This window comes from Xenopus tropicalis, chromosome 8, assembly GCF_000004195.4.
Source record: "Xenopus tropicalis strain Nigerian chromosome 8, UCB_Xtro_10.0, whole genome shotgun sequence".
NCBI lineage: Eukaryota > Metazoa > Chordata > Amphibia > Anura > Pipidae > Xenopus > Xenopus tropicalis.
Window position 1 is genome coordinate 58,050,879 of NC_030684.2, and position 27,348 is coordinate 58,078,226.

At 41.2% G+C, this 27,348-nt stretch overlaps 2 protein-coding genes across 11 annotated transcripts in view; one reads left to right on the top strand and one right to left on the bottom strand.

Moving 5' to 3' along the window:
• The window catches only part of mtmr1 (myotubularin related protein 1), a 41,432-nt gene extending 20,975 nt beyond the window's left edge, over positions 1-20,457 (top strand). For 6 of the 7 annotated variants that reach the window (XM_018096298.2, XM_012968570.3, XM_012968571.3 and 3 more), the window contains 10 exons: positions 1,083-1,184; positions 1,968-2,051; positions 4,259-4,408; positions 4,775-4,963; positions 7,931-8,116; positions 8,391-8,597; positions 8,727-8,819; positions 10,085-10,198; positions 12,565-12,741; positions 16,089-20,457. In XM_018096298.2, coding sequence (XP_017951787.1) covers positions 1,083-1,184; positions 1,968-2,051; positions 4,259-4,408; positions 4,775-4,963; positions 7,931-8,116; positions 8,391-8,597; positions 8,727-8,819; positions 10,085-10,198; positions 12,565-12,741; positions 16,089-16,253 — 1,467 coding nt within the window. In that variant the 3' untranslated portion in view covers positions 16,254-20,457. 7 annotated transcript variants of the gene reach the window in all.
• Positions 20,458-22,683: 2,226 nt separating this feature from the next.
• cd99l2 (CD99 molecule like 2) overlaps positions 22,684-27,348 on the bottom strand; it is a 44,493-nt gene continuing 39,828 nt past the window's right edge. For 3 of the 4 annotated variants that reach the window (XM_031890220.1, XM_031890218.1, XM_031890219.1), the window contains 2 exons: positions 26,742-26,807; positions 24,686-25,463 (listed from right to left, as the gene is read on the bottom strand). In XM_031890220.1, the coding sequence (XP_031746080.1) occupies positions 25,423-25,463; positions 26,742-26,807 (107 nt within the window). In that variant the 3' untranslated portion in view covers positions 24,686-25,422. 4 annotated transcript variants of the gene reach the window in all.

Consider the following 27,348-nt stretch of genomic DNA (forward strand, 5'->3'; position numbering starts at 1 on the left):
ACCAGGGGCTCAGGTCCCTGGGGGTTTTCTCAAATTTCCTCTACTCTATAGATGTCACGTTAAGATTAAATATTTAGTTTAAATATTGCAGAGAAAAAGAAAATCATTTTAAATATTTGAATTATTTGATTAAAATGGAGTCTACAGGAGATAGCCTTTCCTTATTTTGGAACTTTCTGGATATTGGGTTAGTGGATAACAGATCCTATACATCTGTAGTTATAGGTATTGAAGCACCAAGGAAGTGAAAACTGCAGAGCGGATTAAGGTGTTGGTACATTATGGGGCAGATTTACTAATGCACGAATGCTTGGAGCATTCATTCAAACGCTCCGAGCATATTTTCGCTGACTTTTTCTACGCTTGTGCAACTTTTTCGTATGATTGCACGGAAAAAATCCGAAAGGTTTTCCCACTGTTTACAATCGATCGGTACAAAAATTTCATGACTATCGGATCGCCAATACGATATTATTGTGACCAATATTTTTTTGTAAGCTTTTTTAGTGATATTTGCGATCTTCAGAAATTTTCTTATCCAATCCGAATTTTTCCCAATCGGGATTCGAACTTGTGATTTCTGCCCCTAAGGGTATAATGTCTTTCCTAACAAATTCTTTGCTAAAACTGGAAAGAGAAAAATAACATTTACATTTCTAAAAAAAAAAAAAAAAACCTTGTTTATTCCATGCATACCTTTCTTATATATTCAGAACCTGGTAGACTATGCTGGCTGTTTATCTCCAGATTAAATCTTTGTTATTGATAAGCCTTCAGTGTGAGATAAATGGGGACTACAAGACCTGTGTTTCATTCATGCACGTCTGTCTTTGATAAATGAGCAGAACATGGAAAGCATTTGTATAATTGCCGGTGTCCTGATGGTTGTCGATTCACAGTATAGCAGCTGGCCTTTTATTTTCAGATAAATCCCTCTGTATTCTATTTAAAGGCCACTAGGTAATGTAATTAGCAAGGGTAGTGGCAGCAAAATAGTTAACCGCTCTAACTTTTATTTGGCCTTTCACATGGGTCTTGATGCACTTCCTCTTGTAACACAATCCTTTGTTTAATGTTTAAAGGATATGAGAAACTTGCGGCTGGCCTACAAACAGGAAGAGCAGAACAAATTGGAAATATTTGAAAATCTCATAAAAAATGCGTTTCCTGTTTCCAATAAGCTGGTGAGTAGAACCTTGTTTCTTTCCTCATTGTAATTAATTAGGGAGAAGTTTGCAAGACAAGACTGAAAATGGTGTGTGTGATGCAGGCTAATAGAGCCCGCATTCCGATTGGGGGAAACAATAGTTTTTTTTGTTTTTTTTTTTAATAAAATCTTTCCCTGCCATGGCTGGGCTACAGCACTGGGAGGGAGCTCCTGGTGCGGGTGGCCATGTTGGTTGGCGCGCATGCGCATAATAAGCTTGCTTACTATGCACATGCGCCTGACGTAGGAACAGTGAATTTAAATCCCTCATATGTCAGACACATGCGCATAATGAGTTGTGGCACTCGCTCATTATGCACATATATGCGCCCCAACATGGCTGTAATTCCATTACCTGTGCTGTAAATTGCATAAATTCAGCAGTCCTTTGTGCTCAAGAAAATACATTATAAGCAGCTGAGCTGGGCTTCTGTAAGGGTGGAGACACACAGAGATACTCAGTAGCAGCTACTTGTCACAGCTACTAAACACCAGAAAATACTCTATTTAAGACAATAATGAGAATAGCTTCTGCTAAAACACATGTAGAGACAGTTCTATGATCAGCATTGTCTATTTCCGTAGCTGTGACAAGTAGCCATTAGTAGGAGCTCTGTGTGTCTTCACCCTAACAGAGCAGCAGAATTACTTCTGTACCAACAGCGCTACCTCGCCCTTCTTGTGCTCTTGTTCTCAGACTGCATTATAGTAGCACAGCATGCAACACTGTTCTAACTCACTCTCTTCTCCTCTTCTTAAGCCTCTTTTTGCATTCAGTTATAAAGAAAAATTCTCTGTAAATGGTTGGAAAGTTTATGATCCTACAGCAGAATACAAAAGACAGGTAAGATTACATATAATATTTTTATTAAGAAGACACATTTTAGTTTTTTACAGATCATTTTCTTCTTGCTTTTTCGAGTTACTCATATTCATTTAAGGTTTTTAACTCAACGCAACTTCTAAAAATATTAAGACTTGTTAACAGATTCTGTGTTCTGTATGGAAAACTCTTAACATCTTGGAAAATGGCAAGACTGCAAAAACTCCATTCTTTAAAGCAACAGTTACACCAAAAAAATTAAAGTGTTTTAAAGTAATTTAAAATATAATGTACTGTTGCCCTGCACTGGTAAAATGTGTGTGTTTGCGACACAAACCCTACTATAGTTTATATAATAAGCTGCTGTGTAGTCATGGGAGCAGCCGTTCGAACTGGAAAAAAGCAGAAAAGGTGCAGGTTACATAGCAGATAACAGATAAGCTCTGTAGAATATAATGGGCTTTATGTATTATCTTCTAAGTATCCTGTGCATTTTCTGCTTTGAATGGCTGCCCCAACAGCAGCACAGCAGCTTTCTTTCTCTAAACTATAGTAGTCTTTCAAAGGGCAAAAGCCCCAGTTGTACCAGTGCAGGGCAACAGTACATTATATTGTAATTACTCAATTCATTTTTTGGTGTTACTGTTCCTTTAAGGCAAAGACCGAATTTGAGAGTTTGTTCCAACTTCCTTGTTCTTATAAACAAGTGTGAGGAGGAGTAGGTCAAAGGATAAGCCTTCTGCATAATAAAAGGCTGTAACTGGGGAATGGAGGGGGTCTGGTTTTTTTTGTTTTGTTTTTTATCTCATTTCTGTTTTTCCTGCTGATTATGGGGGTAGAGAATAGAAGACAGTAACTGTAAAAATTTGTTATTTGTTATAATTTAAAAAAAAAAAATTTGGATTTTTTTTTTTTAAGTGAAAGAATACGTTTTCAGTTCTTGTCCTATTGATTGTGCTTATCTTAAACAGATGCCATGAACCAAATGCTTTAACCAATCACAAGTAGAGATATTAACTGCAGTTTGCTCTTTTCCCGCTTCAAGCAGAGTTGCACTGCTGTGTAGCTACGAGAGACGAGTTGTAGATGTGCAGGCTCAGTGAGGCATTCCAATCAGTTATCATGAAGTGGCCAGAGCAGGAAGCCAGATTTCCTGCCCACAAAAAAGACAGCTGCTGCATGTGTGTGCTTAAAGTGGCACGCGGGGAGATTAGTCGCCTGCGATAAATCTTCACTGTTGCGGGGCGACTAATCTTCCTGACATGCTAGCCTATGATTAAGTACCCTTTGTGCGTAAGGCTTTGTTTGTGTATGGCTTGAGTATGGCTTCAGTACATTAAGAATGCTTTTAACATCATTTGAGCTGCTTTGAAGCTTTATACTTTTGGGTGATCCGGAGTGCCAGCCTGCTTTTCCAGTATATTTTCCCTTTTAGGCAATTGCCATTTTAGGTAAAAGGCAAGTGGGCGCCACCTCTCAAGTTGCTTAAAATAACAGATATCAAAGCACTTGAAATTGTCCCAGGTGCCATTGCCCTAAGTCTTTCTAATGATTCCTGCCCTGGAAACCCTGATGTACCTCCATTCATTTTCTATAGGCATATAGATTTCTGTTTCCACCAAAGCTCAATTACTTACAGGTGGAATAAGGTCAAATATTGCCATAATCCACTCCTTAGGGAAGACTGGATGTCTTTAATAAATTATAAAACAAGTAAAGCCTAATTCACTGGAGGGTACAAAAACATTAGGCACCCCCCTATCAGTTATATCTTACCTTTTTCATTTGTTGTTCCTTCCTGGCTTGCTGCGAATGAGCAAATATTTTCTGACTTTACCGTACTGTGCATATATAGGCCTTAGCTATCTAATTCATTGGAGAGGGATATCTAAGGCTGAAGCCACATAGGCTGATCTCAGCCTGCAGAGAATCAGCCCCTACACTGGCATCAGCCTTCTTCTTTGCCTGCACCCAGAACCTGGGCCAAATCAATGGGCAGGCAAGGTAGAAGGCCAAGGCCAATGCCAAAGGTAAAAAGAACAAAATTAAATGGATCACCACAAAAAACAAAAAAACTAAGGCATGCCTAATTAGTTATCATTAACTTTTAATTTATCTCTAATGCACTGGGAAACAGGTTTAGATAGTACAGGTCTTTGCAATGCATCTCTTCAGAGCTTTGTATACATTATAATTTTACATTTTTGTTACTTGATTTGTGCACTCAGGGTCTGCCAAATGAGAGCTGGAAGATAACAAAGATTAATAATACCTATGAGCTGTGTGACACTTACCCTGCAGTCTTTGTTGTACCAACCAGTGTGTTAGATGAGGATTTTGCGAGAGTTGTTGCTTTTAGAGCCAAAGGACGAATACCGGTAAGCTGCAATAAAACAATAGCAAAATGATATCATTTATAAAAACCTATAGCTGATAAAATACCTTCCTTTTATTCAGTAAGGTAAATATCAAACTGTGTTTTTCACCAGTGGAGAAAATACTTAATTCATTTAATGCACAGAAGTGTTTTTGGCCCTAAACCTACCCTGCCTCCACAGTCATGGGTGAATACCAATGCTATGACTGCTAAGAGAAATGGGGCAGTATCAGACAGAATATGTTGGGTTTTTTTTTTTTCTTCGATTTGTCTAACATTATCCTTGCATGGGTTGCCTCAAGTTTCCTGTTCCCATGGGAATAAACACGGAAGATGAGAGCGCAGAAACTTTATGCTTTGCTTTCAGGTTTTGTCATGGATTCATCCAGAAAGCCAGGCAACAATAACCCGCTGCAGCCAGCCACTTGTTGGACCAAATGACAAACGATGTAAAGAGGATGAGAAATACTTGCAGACAATAATGGATGCCAATGCCCAGTCACACAAACTTATTATCTTTGATGCCAGACAAAACAGTGTTGCTGACACTAACAAGGTAACAGCAGAACAAGCATGAACACTAACATGTGTGTATATCAGTGATCACCAACCTGTGGCTAGTGAGCAACATGTTGCTCCTGGAGGTCTCAAACCAGGTTCTTATTTTTGAATTTTTGTCTTGGATGCAAGATTTGGTTGCAAAAAAAACAGGTTTACTGACAAACAGAACCTCCTGCAAGCTGCTAGTCCACTTAGGGGTTGACAAATAGCCATTAACAACCCTTGTTTCGCACCTGCCAGAAACTTTTTTATGCTTGTGTTGCTCCCCAAATTTGAATGTGGCTCGCAGGTAAAAAAGGCTTAGGGATCCTGGTGTATATACTCTGTAAAGCTCCATGTAATAACATCATTTTGACCACTAAACATAAATCTAGTTTGTGCCCCCTGTGTGGACATATATGATATGTATACATGATATTTACTAGACCTGTATCAGGTTCAAAATTTTTCACCTGGTATTGACCCAAACTGCATACAGTGGTGTGAAAAACTATTTGCTCCCCTCCTGATTTCTTATTCTTTTGCATGTTTGTCACACAAAATGTTTCTGATCATCAAACACATTTAACTATTAGTCAAAGATAACACAAGTAAACACAAAATGCAGTTTTTAAATGAGGGTTTTTATTATTTAGGGAGAAAAAAAATCCAAACCTACATGGCCCTGTGTGAAAAAGTAATTGAACCTAATAACTGGTTGGGCCACCCTTAGCAGCAATAACTGCAATCAAGCGTTTGCGATAACTTGCAATGAGTCTTTTACAGCGCTCTGGAGGAATTTTGGCCCACTCATCTTTGCAGAATTGTTGTAATTCAGCTTTATTTGAGGATTTTCTAGCATGAACCGCCTTTTTAAGGTCATGCCACAACATCTCAATAGGATTCAGGTCAGGACTTAGACTAGGCCACTCCAAAGTCTTCATTTTGTTTTTCTTCAGCCATTCAGAGGTGGATTTGCTTTGGGTCATTGTCCTGCTGCAGCACCCAAGATCGCTTCAGCTTGAGTTGACGAACAGATGGCACATCAGATGGGACATTCTCCTTCAGGATTTTTTGGTAGACAGTAGAATTCATGTTCCATCTATCACAGCAAGCCATCCAGGTCCTGAAGCAGCAAAACAACCCCAGACCATCACATTACCACCACCATATTTTACTGTTGGTATGATGTTCTTTTTCTGAAATGCTGTGTTACTTTTACGCCAGATGTAACGGGACACGCACCTTCCAAAAAGTTCAACTTTTGTCTCGTCGGTCCACAAGGTATTTTCCCAAAAGTCTTGGCAATCATTGAGATGTTTTTTAGCAAAATTGAGACGAGCCATAATGTTCTTTTTGCTTAAAAGTGGTTTGCGCCTTGGAAATCTGCCATGCAGGCCGTTTTTGCCCAGTCTCTTTCTTATGGTGGAGTCGTGAATACTGACCTTTATTGAGGCAAGTGAGGCCTGCAGTTCTTTAGATGTTGTCCTGGGGTCTTTTGTGGCCTCTCGGATGAGTTGTCTCTGCGCTCTTGGGGTCATTTTGGTCGGCCGGCCACTCCTGGGAAGGTTCACCACTGTTCCATGTTTTTGCCATTTGTGGATAATGGCTCTCACTGTGGTTCGCTCTAGTCCCAAAGCTTTAGAAATGGCTTTATAACCTTTACCAGACTGATAGATCTCAATTACTTTTGTTCTCATTTGTTCCTCAATTTCTTTGGTGCTTTTGGTCTACTTCTCTGTGTCAGGTAGCTCTTATTTAAGTGATTTCTTGATTGAAACAGGTGTGGCAGTAATCAGGCCTGGGGGTGACTACGGAAATTGAACTCAGGTGTGATAAACCACAGTTAAGTTATTTTTTAACAAGGGGGGCAATCACTTTTTCACACAGGGCCATGTAGATTTGGAGTTTTTTTTCTCCCTTAATAACGTAAACCTTCATTTAAAAACTGCATTTTGTGTTCAATTATGTTATCTTTGACTAATAGTTAACGGTTTTTGATGATCAGAAACATTTAAGTGTGACAAACATGCAAAAGAATAAGAAATCAGGAAGGGGACAAATAGTTTTTCACACCACTGTATATGTTAATGTTGTGTATGTAATGATGTTTAATGTTTATGGTCTTCCTAAGATGCATATATACACTTATGTTGGTGGTTACCATCAGAAATATAGGCTCCCCAAAGACTTCATGGGTCTTGATCAGACTGATTTATTGGCCACTTGCCTAACCAAAGACTGAATTTAATTTATAAAAGGATAGCTGTATTGGGTAAGGATCCACTCATTCTGTGAACTAGCCAACAAGCAGATTTTAATACATCAACCCAGTAAAATATCAGCTTTGGTAGCAGAATTATTTATTGCTGCAGTGCTTCTTATTGGCAGCTCAAGTGGCACATCATTTAACATAACATGACAGGTAACGACTGCAGTTGACAAATCTGTTTGGGGAGGTACATTACCCTATGAGAAATTTCACTGCTGGGGGAACACTTTCCAATTACTATCTGTTTTGTGTGTCAATTAAGAAAACACAGTCAAACCACTGTTACCTCTTGACAGAGCATGATGTATATTTAAATCACATTTGCTGTTCTCAATGGGAAAGTATGATTTTCTTACCTTGAACATGTAAGGAACTTGCAAGTTATATTTTAATCTGGAAGTTCTGGGAAGGAGTTGTTTGGGGAGACACCGCTGTTCAAAAATTGTTAATTGTTACGTGCTATATGGAATTGTAGAATATATGGCACTGGCACACTGGTTATACTGTGTCAGTAGTATAGATTTTACAATCTGTGGCAGTTAAGAGGTTATGGATAAGATTATTTGAGATGTTTTATTGAAAAAAATGTAAATTACTGCAAAATCAATGTTACTCTGTCTAAAATCCATGGAGATTCTGTTCTTAGCAGTGTATGGAGTGTATTGCCAAAGACTGCATAATGTCTTGTTACCTGTGCTTACTACATTTTAGACCAAAGGAGGAGGATATGAGAGCGAGAGTGCATACCCAAATGCAGAGCTGATCTTCCTGGAAATACATAACATTCATGTGATGAGGGAGTCCCTGCGTAAGCTGAAGGAAATAGTATATCCAGCCATTGATGAGGCACGCTGGTTGTCCAATGTTGATGGCACACACTGGTTAGAGTACATAAGGGTAAGTTTAACATTTAACAACTTCACTGGTAGTAAACTTACATATACAAATTATTATCTGTCATTCATGTAACTGCTTTCAGTCTCTAAATGCATTGTTTGGGTTTGGTATAAAGTAGTATCATTTTCCTTGATACTGATGAGGATAGTAGTACCTGTACCAATGTTCATAAGAGAGAAAAGTATGTGATTATTTTTTTTTTTTATTTTTTTTTTAGAATTAGCCCATTGATTGCCTTTTAGTCCTTGTGTAATTTTTCTTTTTTGTCTTCCAGATGCTTCTTGCTGGATCAGTGAGAATAGCTGATAGGGTTGAATCTAGTAAAACCTCAGTAGTGGTACATTGCAGCGATGGATGGGATCGGACGGCACAGTTAACCTCTCTGGCCATGCTAATGTTGGACAGCTACTATAGAACAATTAAAGGATTTGAGGTTCTGTTGGAGAAAGAGTGGATAAGCTTTGGCCACAGATTTGCCATGGTAAGTTTGCCTGTATGTTGGCGTTGTAACGCAAAATATAAATGGATTGTGTGTGTAAATGCAGACTGTAGTTAAGGTTGGGTGAATAATATAACCAACGGCAACATGATTTTTTTCTGATCTGTGCAGAGAGTGGGGCATGGAGATGATAACCATGCCGATGCTGATCGATCCCCAATTTTCCTCCAGTTCATTGATTGTGTTTGGCAAATGACAAATCAGGTAAGCTCGTTACTACAGCCCTCTTTACATTATACATATGCAAGCCTTGCAGTCCTGTGAATAACCATTCTTTGGCAACCTTCAAGACACTTCTTATTGTGCAATCCAAGGCAAAATCTTCCAGTTGTTTCAAGGAATGCTGTCATGGGAAAACCTGTTTTTTTTGTTTGTTTTTTTTTTTTTCAAAACCCATCCGTTAATAGAGCTTCTCCAGCAGAAACCTGTATTGAATTTCATTTATATTTTAAGTAATGGGAAGGCAACAAGATAGTAGCTTCCAGTAGATATCAGAATAACACTCAATAGTAAGAAATCCAAGTCTGGCTTGGGACTCCTCTAGTTGCATGGGAGTAGGATAAACAATATGTTATCTGAAAGCAGTTCTAATGTGTTGCACTGGCTTACTGACCATAGCCAATATTCTGAGCATTTGCTTGTAGTAAAGATTGACACAATAGAGAATGCTTAACATATTTGATGTAGCTGAATTTTTTGATGTAGCAAATTTGCTTGCAGATGTGGCATTATGCCCTGTTAGTGGCAGCACTTGCACCATTCATTCACTTGCAACATTCAACTGCTTCCTGGTATGGTAGCAATCACCTTACTGCTTGCAGTGGGTTATTCAACTAGAGCAAACCAGTGCATAAATGTTTATACATACCCACTTAAACGGCTTTTAGAAACCCAGCTGACTTCTCACAATTATACCACTCGGAGCATGGCCAGGCAGGAATCATCACCCTTCCAAAATAAGGCAAATAGAAGGAACAAACCGCAGCACAGTGAGTGGGGCATCAGTCAAAAGAGAATGTAAAGATGGACACTGCTCCTTCACCACACTGGATACCTTCCTTATGAAAGCAGTCTGACAAGTTTCATAGCAGCTTGTCACTTCTCCACCTGCTTTGTGTGATTTTATGTATTATCCCAAACAAAGTGAGTTGATGAATGAGTGTGATGAACGAGCACATTCTCTTCTGCGGTATCTGCATGCAAGTGTCCCAGATGTGTTTGGCTCTTCCCTTGTCTGGCAGGTGTGGTAGATTCCCCTCCCCACAGTGCTTGTATTATGATGTGATGGTGAAAGCACTCACTTTGCTGTTATTTTTTTTTTTTTCCATTACCAAGTTACCACTGGGGGGCACTTGCCTCAGATTTGCTTGCACAGCAATCTTGGCTGGGCACACACGCTCCCCATGCAGTACAATACATTACAGAAAATTTTTAATTGACACAGATTTAACTTTTCACTTTTATCCTAGTTTCCTGCAGCTTTTGAGTTCAATGAGCTTTTCCTTATTACCATACTTGATCACCTGTATAGCTGTCTGTTTGGAACATTTTTGTACAACAGTGAACAGCAAAGAATGAAAGAGGTAAGTTCCTGCTACTCTTCTGTAATGAAAATCAAATGGTGAACACTTCTCTCTCTTTGTGTAATTACATTGACGTGAAATTTAGGACCTGGTTCCTTTTTATATGGAGTAAGTGCTCTGGCACACGGGGAGATTAGTCGCCCACGACAAATCTCCCTGTTCGCGGGCGACTAATCTCCCTGGATTGCCATCCCACCAGCGAAAATGTTAATCGCCAGTGGGATGGCATACGCGGCGGTGCGATTTCAGTGAAATTGCGCAAGTTGCCTTGAGAGGAAACTTTTGCAATTTCACTTAAATCGCGCCGCCGCGTATGCCATCCCATCGGCGATTTACATTTTCGCTGGTGGGATGGCAATCCAGGGAGATTAGTCGCCCGCGAACAGGGAGATTTGTCGTGGGTGACTAATCTCCCCGTGTGCCAGAGCCCTTATATCAGTTCATTAAAGATCAGGTTTCATATGACTTTTCCTAGATTCGATTCTCTGCTGTGTCTGTACCCACTGCAGTTTGCATTAGTGTTCATGTATCTAGAACATGTAGAAAAAAAAACCACTTATTTATGTGTATTGTTAATTTGCTTCTGAACTATACGGCACTTTGAATCCCAGATTTATTTTCTCTGAATCAATATGCAGCCAATGCAGCTTAATAAAATCTGTACTTGTGTCATGTGGCTTTTTTGTGGGGTTGTTTAACCTGGAAATATTTAAGTTGTCTAAAAAACAGGTTATTAGGTTTTTCACCATTATTTGAATTAAATAAACAGGGTCAAGGGTCACATTTGTCTAGGCAATTCCTAGGGAATGATTTGTACATTGCATATGTTTGTTCTTTCCAGCCCTGAAGACATTTGGGGCAACTGTATCCCTATTGGGTACCTTTCAGTTAGTATTCAAACTCTAATATTAAAGGAACAGTAACACCAAAAATAAAAATGTATAAAAGTATCTAAAATATAATGTGCTGCTGCCCTGCACTGGTAAAAGTTGTGTGTTTACTTCAGAAAGTCTACTATAATTTATATAAATAAGCTGCTATGTAGCCATGGGGGCAGCCATTCAAAGGAGAAAAGGCACAGGCACAGGCACATAGCAGATAACAGATAAAACACTATTGTATTCCACAGAGCTTATCTGTTATCTGCTATATAACCTGTGCCTTTTCTCCTTTTTTCCAGCTTGAATGGCTGCCCCCATGGCTACACAGCAGCTTATTATATAAATTATAGTAGTGTTACTGTAGCAAACACACCAGTTTTACCAGTGCAGGGCAACAGTGCATTATATTTTTATTACTTTAAAGCTCTTTAATTTTTTAGTGTTACTGTTCCTTTAACATTTAGCTTTCGTACCTCTTAAGCATGATGTCGTTTTTTTGGTACTCAAAAAAGAAAATATAGTCAAGTCACACTTGACAAAGAGCCCCATAGGTTTGAAACATGATGTGTGACAATAAATACTTTTGAGCAGTTAATCTCTGCTTTAAAGCTTTTTCTTGTACCTATTTTTTACTGGTCTTAATATGCACCTATGGCAGAGGTGCAGATAAGTATAAAGGCTGTATAACTGTATGGCTAAAGGAAGACTTTACTACTGTTCTGTATTTTTTGGAGCTGTTATCCCCAAGTGCAAGAGATATACGGCTGGTTTTACTGGCAAGATGCAGGGAGCCTGATTTGTTTGACACATCAGTTGCTCTGAATATACCTGGGGCAGTAAAACTGAGAAGTGAGCTACATTATCCTGCATCCATGTAGCAGTATAATACTGCTTAGAGTCACACTGAGTGACAAAATGACAAAATTTGTGACTTTAATTTATCCATCTACAGTATCTATTGATGCTGAATTATCTGCTTTGTAGTAGCTAAGTGGGGGGGGTGGGGGGGTGGGGGGGCTTTTTCATCCTCTTTACTTTATAAATGATTCCTGTTCACTATTTACTGCCTTATTTGCTGATGTGCTATACACTAGTGAACTGAGGCAGTGGAAGGAAACGTACACATTACATTGAAAATGTGTTTCAGCTATAACCATGCATTGTATTTATTTTCTGCCTGTGCCATTCTTAATGAAAAAGATTTGTCACAATGAGAATATATACACTGTCTGCTACTGTAGGTCATTTTAGCCACAAGATGGCACCCTTAGCATGTTAGGTTTGTTCAGTGGATTTGTCCATTCTACCCCCTCCTCCATCTCTGCATAGGGGAGGAGAACAGTCATTCATATTCTGCTTTCAACTTCTGGAAACTTACTAATCCAGTTACACATTCTGTACATGGAGTATACCCTGCTTTGTCTCCAGCGCCACTGTGATAATGGGAGACGATCCTTTACCAGCTCTCCCTTATCTTACCCCTAGGAAATCCAAACAAAGACGTTATCGTTGTGGTCTTACATTAACAGCCATGTGGATGAGTTTACCAACCCTTTTTATGTCAATTATGAACACCACGTTCTGTATCCAGTTGCCAGTCTCAGCCACTTAGAACTCTGGGTGAATTATTATGTTAGATGGAACCCTCGGACAAGACCTCAGGTGAGTTACGCCATTTTTATGTCTCTAGATGGGAAACACTTTGCTTGTCTGTCAGTACAGTCACACAGCATGTTCCAAGGGTATCTGCATTGTAAGTGTGCTTTGTTTCCTCTGCTGAGTGTGTGTTCATCAGTGTTAATTTAACATGCACCCAAGCTGATCTGTTTTTAATTGTAAAGACTGCCTGCTGCCTTCATGAAACTATTCTATGAGGGCATCTCTGCCTAGTGCAGTACTGAAGCCAGTGGAATCATTGCATTGCACAGAGGGATTTCAGATGCCTACTAAGGATAAGACACAGTGCTAGGATGTGGCTTATCTTTTTCTTCATTCCCTTGGCCAACTACCTTGCTCATAGCTGTACACCCGAATTGGCAGATTAAATCTGCCCCTGAATGACCACCTTTGCTTAGGTATTGGTTATTCAGCAATGCATATTAACTGCATACTTGTGTTTGTTCCTCTTAATGTGCTATATCCCTTGCTCTTACAAGGATGGGTGAAACCTCATTCACCGAATGTAATGAAGACTGAACCCTCCAGAATCCAACTGATTGTTCCAGTGGTAGAGTTGGTAGAGTGCTTGCTTGATCCTACTGTGCAGTTGAGCTGGCCCCATTTCATTTGGGGAACAACCTCCTCCTGATTTATTATGTCTGAGAGCCCAAGCACGATAGTGGTAGACAGGGTGCTCAATATACAGAATGTATATGGCAAAAATTACCTTTTTCTAGTGCCTGGCGTGTAATACATCACCTCACAAAGATTATACATCGCTCACATGAGTACTTGCTAGGGTTTCCAGTGCAACCATTACATCACTAACTAAGGCTGAGGCCTGTATTACAGATATACTGGCCATATTCTTGCCATTAATTTGTAATTCCCCATCATTCCCCTGACCTGCCTGTTTATGTTCTCAATCCACCCCAGTCCCTGATCCCCTATTATCCAGATCCCAGTCCCTGCCCAGTCCTCACCTCTGATTTGCCCAGTAATACTCCTCCTTAATACAAGCAAAGGTTTCATCCCTAGTCCTTGCCCCAGTGGAGCTTACACTAGTGTCCCTATCACATTCACTCAACACAAGCACTAGGGTCAGTTTCATCAGAAGCCATGGACAATATCTTGGGTTATAAAAAACCGGATGTAAAAATGCACTCAGCCAAATGAGAATAAATACTAATGCTTTGTAATGAGAGAGTTCGCTGGAAAACATAACCCGCTTATCCCCATGCTGAGCTGTAATGAGAAGCTCATGGCTACTAGGGCCAATTAGCTTTCTGTTTTTTGTAAATAAGAAGGAAATAGTGAAAGCTGCAGTCATCCCTTGTGTGAAGCTGGGTGGTGTATTTGTTATAATGAATACCCAGACTGCACAGCAAGCGTGCCTACTAACAATGCTGGTAAATGCTAATTGTCCCCGTTGGAGTGCATTCACTTGCAGCCTTTCATATAGTTAAATGATGCTTTTTGTCACAAATGCATATTACTGGCTGCTTTCAGGTTATCACATTCTGTTCTTTAAGATGCTTAAAAAAAAAAAAACCATAGAAGGGAATGTATTATGAATAAATGAGAATGCGGCTGAGATGACAGAGTAGCATTACAGTAAGGCTAACCTTCCCATTGCACGGGGCTACTAGACGCACAGGGCTACTAGGCACACAGCACTCACTCAGCAGGAACAATAAGTGCATCACATAACAATCTGCAAGCTAATGTGTGTCCTTGAGTGAATAATGCAGCGTACATGACATACCCAGGCACACGTGCTGAAACAGGAGCAGCCTTTATGTCTGTGTCCTTCTGGATTTGTCTCCCCCACCCATTCTCCTCATTCAACAACAGAAGCCATTGCTACTGCACATTCTGGCTTCTGTGTGACAGTTTTCGATTGAAAGAAATGTTGGTTAGATACCTGGCTGTACCCTGGAATGGTTTGCATGTAACGGACCATTTTTGTGATTTTGCTGTATGATCATGTAATTGGCATGCATGCTCCTTGTGTTTGGGGCAAGCTGGCTTTTTTTCTTTTTCCCCTTGGTTTGTCTGTAAATGGCCCTATGCCAGGAACTGAAAAGTTAAATAAATCCTCCTTTTCCCTGTGTATAGCATATATAGCATTACTGTTACAAAATAATGTGCTGTATATATAGTATTATTGTTACTCATTGGAGTCAGCAAATGCTCTTTTCCCCTTTTCTTTGCCTGGTTTACTAAATGAGTTAGAAAATGAGTTGTACAGAGTTGGTACTGGCAGATATAAGGAGCACAAGCAACCATGTTATTACAGAACAGATAATCTGTGAGAACAGTGTGGCCATCAGGACTCACAGAACCCTGCCCCCATTGTAACCCATGGTCACCTTGGCCCCTGGGAGGAGGGCCCACCAACAAGTAGAATGGTTTCCCAATAAAAAAAAAAAAAGCACAGCTGTGACACTGATCTACCCCAGTTAAATACTATTATGCCAAAACCCCACCTACATTAGCCAAACCCTGAACAGTTCTTCAAGCCCCACCTCTTCTCAATCCAATTGAAACTTTTGCGTCACCTGGGGTCCCTTTTGCCTCCTGATTACTGTATCCCCTGGTACTAGCCCTGTGCAGGAGTTCACTTTGTATTGAAGCTCACTAGGGTTTCCTTCTGGCCATAGTTCTGATACAGCCTGACTACAGGTACATTCATTCTAGTCCAGCATTTCCCTTGCACCCCCTGCTTTCTGTGGATAGGACCATATACTCACACTCATGTGTTTATGGCAAAACCTTAGCAACAGGATGCTGAAACTGAGTGCCCTGGAATAAACATATAACAGGAATATAAACACTCCATCTCTTGGGTATATCTGGCATATTGGCTCTCTTGTGTGTGATGGCTGCAATACAGAGACCTTGTGCTAAACCAGTTACCCTATTGTCTTCATCCTCTACTTTCCTTGCTGCCTTTTTAAATGTTGCAGTGAATCACTTTAAAAAGTCCATTGACTGATGCAGTCTGCATCCCAGCTTCAGCCATTCTTTTTATCATCCATGAATTTTGCCTGTATTGTAGGGATTCCCTTACTCTGCCCATTGCATCATAGCTCTGTGGTCACAGTGGTTTTTTTATAGACCAGATTGTTTTCTGCATCATTTACCCACCAAACCCTATCAGGCTAGTTGCATTGATTAAAATTAAATTACCAGCACCCACCATTTCTTTTCTGTTGTTGGCCATTGTGTACATCTGGCAGTTGTGTTTGGGGTTCTTTCTGGCAATAGTGGGAGCACATTTGCCTACTGATTCTTGAATAAATGTTTGCTGATTGGTCTAATTCCTTCATGTTTCCTACAAACCGTAGATGCCAATTCATCAGAACCTCAAGGATCTCCTGGCCATTAGAGCAGAGCTGCAGAAGAAGGTGGAGGAGCTGCAACGTGAAGCCGCAACTAGATCTGTCTCCTCATCCTCTGACCGGGGCTCATCCCCTTCACATTCCGCCACCCCAGTACACACAGCTGTGTAGCAAGCCGGCGGGACTTGAAGTTGCATGAATGTGAAACTAGGACTCTGTGCACACTGCTAGGTGCCATTACCTGTCTATTGTACAAACAGGTCTGTGCTGAAGTTGTAGCACCCAAGCAGTGTCCCAGCAGGTACCTTTGCTCCTTGTGCTGCCAGTGTAACCTGTAAGCCCCTCACCTGCTGCAAAGTGTAGCCGGCTTCTTAAAGAGGCCATGCTGGAGTGCGTCCTGCTACAATCCCCCCCACATAGCTCGGATGTGTAAATAGCCCAGACAATGTTTACATGCTTTTTATTATTTTAATGTGTATGTTGTGATTTACTTCCTCCAGGCTGAGTTTAAATCTGTTACATTTTATAAGATTTTGAAAGTTTTAAACGGTGGGGTTTTTATTGCATCACTGTAGGGTTCTTTTTATTAAGTCATGCCTTTCAGCAGTTTAAAGGGAACACATTGTATTTCTTGTCAAATTCCTTACTGTACAGTGTATGTTTTAGTCCAATGCGGTGGGGAGCATATACTTGTGAGAAGAGGTGTTTTCTCCTCAAAAGCAGCCAATGAAGAGATGCTCATACTAGTGCAGTCAGTGCTACGCCAGTCGCTGGCTTAGTGGACTGAGAGTGTGAGGTGGAGTCCGCGACAGCCAAGTAAGGCTTCATATGCACCTGAAATTACAATCCTTTGCCAGTAACCACTAGCAGCCATTTATATACTTTGTCATTCTCCTCACAGCATTCAAGTGATCAGAGCTAATTGCTGATTGGTTGCAGTTCCGCTTTATCACTTGTTGACACAATATGAATAAGTGTGGCCAGGTTGCTGAGGTGCAGACATTGTGACCTATGTTAGAGCATGATGAGCCTGTGTGTATACTTTGTGTGTGTAACTAGCAGAGTGGGTTGGCCATTCTATTCTAATAGAAATAGTCACTGCAGCTGCTACTGATATATATATTCTAAATGGGACCATGTTTGCATTAGTTGCAGTGAGAGGAGTAGTGGCTCAGTGGCTACGCATGGCAGGCACATTGGGGACCATGTGTTTCATTGCTGGGGGATTTCTTGCTGTGTTTCCCAGGGGTAGGCCATAGAAACACATTGTTTAGTCTGTTTCATTGAAGGAAAGAAGTATTTGTTTTAATGCAGTGCTGGCTTATATGCTGCACATAATATACAATGGAGTCTTTATAGTGATTGTGTAAGTGACAAGGCAGAATCAGGACTTGGAAGACTGCATAGGCTCTGCAGTGTTCCATTATGGGGTAGGACAGAAACTGGCCAATACATTGGGTGTTAATATACAGGAAGGGCTTCATACCTCAGAAAGCCTTTGCTTGGGTGTAGCTAGCTGCCAGTATATCTCTCACATTTTTTTATCTTATTTATTGCATGTGATGAGCCATTTTACATCAACTGGTTCATACTGGTTCCTTTCTAGTGTTGAGCACCGCACAAAATGTGTTTTTGATCATGTTTGGGGCACATAACAGGATGGATGTGCCAGTGTTTCCCCTGTCCTTTATTGTAGGCTTAGTGTGCAAAAAACGACCATCTTTGTGCATTCTACAATCTGTTGTTTGCAGGCACGTGTGCATGGTTAATGGAGCCTGTGCTAAGCTGATCAACACACTCATGTACAGTTTATCCATGTAAAGGCTTTGCTAGATACCTGTAGCTGCTATCAGAACCCTATTGAGAGCTGCTTTCTATATTTAATAGCTGCAACAAGCATAATATCTGCTGAATCAGTGGAAAACTAATGCTGGTAAGATGCATACAGCAGTATACAATTACTGTATGGGCCCTGTGTTCTGCTTCTGATCATCACTTTGCTCTCAGATTTTGCCCTTTTTAGTGCAAGAATGAACAAAACCACAGATATTTCCTAAGTAAAACAATAGGCAAGAAGCACATTCAGCAAAAAGCTCAATTCATTGAACTGTTATTGGAAAAGGGGGGTTACACTGTACCTTTCACTCATGCCTACCTACAGCTGCAATGTATTTCTGGGCAGGGTGGGCATGGTGCAGAAGGGGGCACACACACTAAAGCTCAGTACAGACAAGGGGTGCCCCATTATCATAGGATGAGTGGTAACCCCAGTACTCACAAATATATCTCAACTGAGTTCCTTGACACAATAATGGACCAGTTCCCTTTAAACTGCCATTGAAAGCATTGTGTTGCTCTTGTAACATGCGAATGATGAACAAAGAGAGACTGAAATAGATTCAAGGAGATGATTTTCTGGTATATTCCATGTGCTGTGCATTTGTGTCTTCCTGTAAGTGATGGAATCAGTGTCCCACCTGAATAATAAGCGTTTGTGTGTGTGTGACTGCTGAATCCAATTACTCTTCTGAACTAAATGTGCCATTAGTCATGGGATACTTTACTGTAATTGCCACTGACATTCCTTTGGGTTGTGCTACACTTCCTATTCCTTTCTTAGGAGATTCTACTCATTACTTGCTACTAAATTGCTCAGCTTAACCCGTTGACTGCCAGCAGTGCAGAATCAACATCACTGGCAAAAAAAAAAAAAAAAAAAGTGTCAGCAGTGAATATTGTGTTTTCACATTCGAATGAATGGCAAAATGTATTGCAAAGCTGCAACACACGGGAGTGGCCCTGGGCCCCGGCAGTCACACACACAGGCTGGTTGCTTTAAAGGCAATGAAAGTGATGCTGGAGCTTCTGCAGCCTTTCTTGTCCTACTGGATCTGTGCATGTGTGTGTATTTGTCAGTCAGCAACTGCACTACAATGCAAAATTGTCTATCTGAACTTCCAGAAATTATAAATGTCTTTTTATGTACCTGATACCACAGAGTGAAAAAAACAACCCAATATTGTCTGTCTCTGGGATTGCTGGGACCAGTTACCCCACCCTGTTCGGCTCATGCATGATGTGACCCCCTCCCTCACCTTGTTCCATTGTTGAAGTGATGGATTCTGGAACTTGAAGTCCATCTACTTTCCGTAGTGGGTGGTGCACTGAAGGACTTCATGTCCCAGAATCCATCACTTCAACAATGGAACAACGTGATGGAGGGGTTGGGAAATAGTTTGTATGAGTATCATGGTTTCCTTTCAGTCTGTAGAATCTGGTATGTCTGTGTATAAAATATACTTTTATATTTATTTTAGGAAGTTCGGATAGTGTTTAAGGTACCTTTTCTGCATAACCCCAACTGAATAAGCTCATGTGAAAAAGGGGTTTAGTTTTCCCTTTATTATCCCTTCTTTTAGAGAGCTAGAGGGGTGCAGTTGGACATTTTATGGAATGTTTAGATCACCTTTGATCAGCTTGAGCAGCTAGAGATACAACTGCATTCCTGTAACATGCCAGCAAAACAGGTAAAGTGCGCTTCATAAAAAGCATGACTCTAGGCAGTACGTTTTTCTGTAGCTCAGCGTTAAACATGGAAACATAAGTGCTACGTTGTTGGCAGGCTCTCACTCTGTTTGCTGATTGGCTGCCAACAACATAGCTTGTAGATAAAGGCACATCTGACTGTACTAACTGCCATTTTAATTGAGGTGCATATTGTATTAATGCTCAGAAACCTGCGTAGTCTGCAGCATACATCTGTATCAGCTACTCATTAGCTTCCATGTGAAATTTGTGGGAATGAAGGGCCAGTCCTAGTAACAGCTCAAATCATGATTTAATGCAGACTCAATTCCTTCTCTCTATAGGAACACTGTAGAACACAATCACTTGCTGAACTATAGCACCGTGCCTCGCCAGGCTCTCCCATGTGTTGTTTCTGCACCCTGTATAGGAACCCAGCTTAGTGACAGAAGTGACTTCTTCATCTGAAATATGGCATGTCCCACCATAGTAGCCATTTATTGCAGGATAATTGCCCCTTTATTAGCTGTGTGAGGGTATAGTGCATTACAAGTGGGCACTACCCGTCTCCCTTCATGTTGCACCAATGCCCTTCCGTTGTACCCTGACACGTGGGGTGGGGTATGGGGTATATACTGCCCAAATGTAGAGTTGTTACTCACCTGCTATATGGATGCTATTGTGCATTTATTTTTGTACATGGAATGTAAGAGTATTTATAGCTGTTAGGTATCTGTGAGCACAAAGATGTTTACTCCAGTGTATATACTGTAAAGTGAATCTGTAGTGACTTCTTCTGACATTCAGGTATTCTGTTCAAAAGTGTTGAAATAAAAGCCTTTTTATTATACACCTTGTGCAGCTCTCTCATCCCTTTGTATGTGGCCCTCTGGGCAAAGCATGGGAATGCAGCATGCATCTTCTCATTAGTGTGTGGCACTGCTGATAGGAATGGATCCTCGTGGATATGGCTATAATGCAGGCTTCCTTTATGGTTCCCTCATGACCAGTGGAAGGAAAATAAATAAAATGGGTAGTTACCCTTTAATTCACTCAACATTAAGTGTGGCATTGCTGCAAGGCTCAATGTAGATTGGCTGCTTCACATTGCTGTCCAATAGGAAACAAAAGTTCAGCATAAGCAGAAATACACAAGCCAGCTGTAACCTACATCTGTAGCCTATAGTAACAGCAGGGTATAGCTTTGGGCCTCATGCTCTGGTCCACAATAGGTAAAGCCATAGAATGGATATAGGCTGGGTTCAGACTACATGTAACATTACAGGATAAATTCACAAAGGTTTCCGTAATGAGATTTCTAAAATTAGGGGTTTTTTTTTCCTGTGCTGCCAATTTTGCAAAAATGGTATGTGAATGTTGTACAACACTTAAAAAAATTTATGGCAAAAATTTGCAGCCACAATGAAAAATAACAGAAAAATGCAGCTTAGGACTGGAATACCTGTGGCCCACCAGTGAACCTAACCCCAATGCCCCCTCCCCCACTATGTACACAGATCGGCCAAAAATATGGGCCATAAGGCAAAAGGAAGCTTAGATTTTAGCAACCCCCCCTTGACACTCACTTTAGCCATATTTACCCAAACAAGCTATTCCTTTGGGCCTATGGGGCACCTGGCCAAATTGCCATGATGTTATGGTTTCTTATACTTTCTACTATGTTCTTCCCTTTGCATCTAGTTATCCTATAATAGTTCTCTTTTCTGTGCTCCTTTCTCCTCCTATCCGGTGACTTTGTTACTAGAAAATGTCAGGGGAGGAGCCCTCTGCATACACTGGGGCAGGAGGAGCCCTCTGCATACACTGGGGCAGGAGGAGCCCTCTGCATACACTGGGGCAGGAGGAGCCCTCTGCATACACTGGGGCAGGAGGAGCCCTCTGCATACACTGGGGCAGGAGGAGCCCTCTGCATACACTGGGGCAGGAGGAGCCCTCTGCATACACTGGGGCAGGAGGAGCCCTCTGCATACACTGGGGCAGGAGGAGCCCTCTGCATACACTGGGGCAGGAGGAGCCCTCTGCATACACTGGGGCAGGAGGAGCCCTCTGCATACACTGGGGCAGGAGGAGCCCTCTGCATACACTGGGGCAGGAGGAGCCCTCTGCATACACTGGGGCAGGAGGAGCCCTCTGCATACACTGGGGCAGGAGGAGCCCTCTGCATACACTGGGGCAGGAGGAGCCCTCTGCATACACTGGGGCAGGAGGAGCCCTCTGCATACACTGGGGCAGGAGGAGCCCTCTGCATACACTGGGGCAGGAGGAGCTACAGGGTTTTGGAGAAAAGGATTAACCAGTAAGAAAATCCCCTTTCCTACATCACTTTAGACATTTGGTGGCATTGCAATAAATCAATAAAACAACATGCAGAGAATGTCATAATTAGTAATTGCAGTTTGGGAGATGTTAGTGAGTTGGTTAAATGTGCAGATGCACATACAAAAACACTATCGTTACACCCCCTGCTGCAATGGCAGGGCAGCAGCAATAACTCCCCAAATGCATTTCCACAGAAGCAGCAACAGCAGCTCTATATATACAGAGAGAAAAGCAGGCCGTGCCATTACTCGCCATGGTTACTGGCAGGTTCAGTATAAGAGAACACTGCAAAGGAAAGCACTTTGAGAGAGAGAGAGGAAGCTTTTATTGTGGTTTAAGTGAACATGATATTTCCATACAATTCATTTTATACCGACTAACACAATAACCCAAGGTATTTCATTCTAAGCAAAATTTGTTCTATCCTCCCTCCCCCCTTATGTGCAATGAACAATCTGCACGTGAGGAAGCAGAGAGCTGACCTGAAGTTGCTCGCCCCTTCCCTCAACATCGCCCCTTCCCTCAACACCCTCCCCCCCCCCCAAATTCCAGCGTATCAGTACAGTAAGGGTCAAATTAAATCTGTTAGGACAATGCGATTATATGACAATGAACATGGGAAGCATACCATTCTGCAACAGGAAGACCTTCCTTATAGAACTCGTGGGGGGCCCATTTAACAATGATCATGCGCAGTGCAAGCACAAAATTGCAGAAAGCTGCCAATTTATTCTTCTTTTTTTTTTTATAAAAATATCTCCTCAACTCAAACCTGGTAAGTATTTTCTGCAAAAATGTGACAAAGGCAAATGTTCAAATGGCTTTAAAATGAATAGAGAACTGTAATTTGTGTCGCCCAAAAACTAAAGCTGTGTGACACATGCCCTCTTTCTTTTCTTGGCTTCTGACTGCAGGTTTCAGAACTCACCTACCCACCCCTAAGATTTGATTCACCTATTAAGGCACCCAATTACACAGGTATGGGGCCTGCAGGCTCTCACATACCCCTTTAAAGCTGAACAGATACAGTACAGCGCACTGCATAGAAACCTACAGAGAATGTATCATTCCCCTTTGTTACAAGGTGACAGAGGTATGTAGGCTTGTCAAGGCATCTTATTGATAACTGCTTATGTCAGTTACTCTAACGATGGTGAGATACAATGGGTCCAGTACAACTGGGAAAAACTGCTTCGGTCTCCACTAACGTTCAGGGCTGAAACGGCAGATAAGGAGGTAGAAACAATAGGATTTCTACCTCCTTCTGCCGATTCAGCCCTGACGGCAGATTTTGCTCAGGCGTCTTCTATGGCGCCTGATCAAAATCTTTTAACCTGGGCGATCGGCGAGTCGACCGATATCAGCAGCCTCCTGCGATATCGGTCGACTCACCGACTTGCCATACACGCACCGAATATCGTAAGAAACAAGGTTTCTTACGATATTATCGGTGCGTGTATGGGCAACTTTATTCTAAATGCATCAGTTAATTAAATGCATGCACAAGGTGCTTTCTATTAGGGAGATCTTGATAAACCGAGAATCTGGGTGGCACGTGAGATTCCGGATCAATAAATGTAAGGTCATGCACTTGGCATTTACAACATGCAAATGACATATTTAATGTTAGCAGGTAAGGCAAATCCTCACCTAGAGGTGGATAGAAACCTGCAGCAGCAAGATATTGTTCTATATGGTATTAAAAGGGTTGCAGAAAGGGAAATGCACTTGTTAGGAGGAAAGGCTGACCAAGCTGGCTACTAGGTATATATATAGAAGGGAACCATACAATATTACACATGGGGGTTATGTAATAAAAGGCACTAAGTCTGCCCAGAAGAAGTAACCCATAGCAACCAATCAGCACGTAGAATATACTACCTAAAAGCAAAATCTTATTTTTTCTTTTATGGTTCCTATGGGTTACTGCTCCTGAGAAAACTTGGGGTCTTTTATTAGATATAGGGGATAATGTTTTATAAAACATCAGAGCCTTACAGGCAACACAATGGCATCCATTAAAGGAGAAGGGAAGGCATTTTGGCATTTTACTTCCACTAGATTCGTCATATTAGTGCCACCTAAAATGATATATTTATTCTGTAGAAACCATTACCATACCTGAATAAAGAGCCCTAGAAGCTTTCTCTGTTTGTGTAAGATTGCAGCTGCCATTTTAGCTTGGTCTCAGTAACTTCCATGCTGCAGCTCTAGCTGCTGGTAGTTCAGATTACACTCTTATGGGAGGGGGAGTAAATTCTTATGGGAGGGGGGAGAAGGAGATGGGAGAGAGCTGCACAGACTTTGGCCCCGGAAATTAAGGATTTTTCTGAGAGAGGAAGTCAGATACCAAAAAACATGTTTACACAAAAGGAGACAAGAAATCCTGTGTTTCTTTTGATAAAGGACTCAGTACAGCATTTCTGTGAGTGCTTATGGCTGTATTTACATAGACCTTTCTGATAAAGCTTACTTAGTTTTTATCTTTCCTTCTCCTTTAAAGTTCCATGGGAAGCTGGAAGTCATTGTAATGGCAGACACACCAGAAAAGGGATGCCTTTAGGTAAGTAAGAAAATACAAGAAGAAAAACCTATCAATAGGTTCTGTACAAAGTTGATAGAGTGTGTGGTCTGATTGCCCCTTTTGGAGTCAGGAGGGAATGTTACCCCTCTGAGACATGAGATGGGGTTCTGCCTTCCTCTAGATCAGCTAGCAGTAATATAGGATTCATGTGGACCTACGTTGGAACCTTTATTGGTTATGAACACCAACTGTGAAATTTGGTTCCATCTACAAAATGGAAGATATGAACTTCCTCATTGATGGACATTAAAAAAACAATTCTTCATTATTTCTAAAACGGAAATCATGTGGTATCATGCACTATCCATGAGAGGAGTGGGTTACAGTTTGGCTGATCTATTCCCCATGCTGGAAAGAGAGCCCAAATAAAAGACTGTTTATAAAACAGCATCAAGGTATCGGCTTCTGCCAAACCCAGTCTCTTGCAGTTTGTGCGCCACACTAATGCTAACACATTCACAGCATGACAAAAATGAAATGCCTGCCACTAAATTGTAAACACAGAACTCTTTAAACCTGGGATCACCAACCTGTGGCTTCTACTGAACTATAACCCCCCAGTTAGTACCCGAGAATATGATTATTAATAACATGTATGTATAAAGTAGCAATATAGTCAGTGGCTAAATGTGCAATAAAATGGTGTAAACAACAAACATACAGCTCTGTATTAGAGAAGGGGTGTACCTTAGAGCTTACATTGCATAAAGCTGAAGTTCAGTTAGAGCAGACAGCCCCAGGCTGGAGATCCCAGTTATTGTTTTGTCACAAAGCTTAGAATCTATGGTGCCCTAATAATGAAACACATACAGGCTTCTGAGACAGTGTGCGGCTGGCATTGACTTGTGGTGGTTCCCTGTGTCAGCCTTCACACCTTTGCACCATCTTCTGTTAGGGGATTGCCGACTGAGATTCCACAACAGAATATTTCACTGAAAGATACAAACAATGCATATGGTTGGCATCACTAAGTGCTAGGAAACTAAACACCCCTGCACACACTGCTAATATAATGCATTTGAAACAGCATGGCCCACAGCTATTTAGTCGGGCAGAAAATTGTTACTGAGCAGAGAAGCATGTCCTGACACTTCTATGCTCAGTTTTGCTGCTCTGATGGCAGAGCTGACAATGAGTAGAAAGTACTGTTTCTATTTTTGCTGACGACACTAATCTGTAAAAACTATAAGTTCCATGCAGGATGCTGCCACTTTGCCTCCAGGCATGAAAACATAATTTTGCGTCTTTATAGGTCCCTGGTAAGGCCTCACCTTGAGTATGCAGTGCAGTTTTGGGCTCCAGTCCTTAAGAAGGATATTAATGAGCTGGAGAGAGTGCAGAGACTGCAACTAAACTGGTTAAGGGGATGGAAGCTTTAAGCTATGGGGTTAGACTGTCGAGGTTGGGGTTGTTTTCTTTGGAAAAAAGGTGCTTGCGGGGGGACATGATTACTCTGTACAAGTACATTATTGGGGATTATAGGCAGATAGGGGGTGTTCTTTATTCCCATAAAAGTGATCAACGCACCAGAGGTCACCCCTTTAGAGGAACGGAGCTTCCGTTTGAAGCAGCGTAGGTGGTTTTTCACGGTGAGGGCAGTGAGGTTGGGGAATGCTCTTTCCTAGTGATGTGCTAATGGCAGATTCTGTTAATGCCTATAAGAGGGGCCTGGATAAGTTTTTGAACAAGCAGAATATCCAAGGCTATTTTGATACTAATAGCTACAGTTAGTATTAATGGTTGTATATATATAGTTTATGTATGTGATAGTATAGATTGGTAAGTATAGGTTGTGTGTGCTGGGTTTACTTGGAAGGGTTGAACTTGATGGTCTTTTTTCAACCCTATGTAACTATGAGTAATAGAGCAGAGCAATGAGAGGAGATGCTTCTCTGCTCAGCAAGCTATTTCTCTGACAGATGCAAGCCAAACTGAAAGAAAGGAGGTGCAACTGTCAGTTTAAATTCTCTATATTACCACTGTAAAACCTGCCAATATCTTGGAAACGTGGAAAAACATAACATATAATATATAGCAGTATTCTGCTGCCCACCTTGTACCATAACAAGGCATGAGTTTGCATTTTAGCATTAAGATACTTTGGTAAGTAAGTGGTAAGTAGAAGAAGAAGGGTTGAGAGAACTGTGTGGGTAACAATGTGGAAAACAGAATGAAGAATGAGAAATCAGGAATAAAATGGCATTTCTCACCTTGTGGCTCTTCAGAAACTACAGCCTCCATATGTTCCCCCTTCACATACTCAGCATTAAGCCCTTCTGTGAAGCAAATAGAAATGAAAGGCACAGTTATTGCGAGGGTTTTGTCAGGTGCCAGGCAGAGTGCCCCCACGTATATAAACGCAGCGGCACAGGAAGCAGAGAGCCCCAAGAGGCTGAATGGGATACAGTTCTACACATGGCTGAGGGTCTTTGGGCAGCCCTTGCACAATACAAATACATTTATTGCTTCTTTCCAGAGCAAAACAGGGGAGTGCAGCAAAAATAAGGGGCTCAGTGCTAGCAGATCTCAGTTGCAGCCCCTTTAATTTAGCAGACAGGTCTGGTATTATCATTGTCTTTGTCCTACAGCAAAACACCATTTGTTCTTCATGGCTCATTGGACATTTCTATTATAGGGATAAAGTAATGATGTGCAGGAGAAGGAAGCAGCCAGTGCTTTGGCTTATTCATTTCTGTAGGTGGGGTAAAACATCTCTTGTGAATATATATATATATATATATATATATATATATATATATATATATATATATATATATATATAGATAGAGGAGCGGATGACTATTAGGCACGTTATAA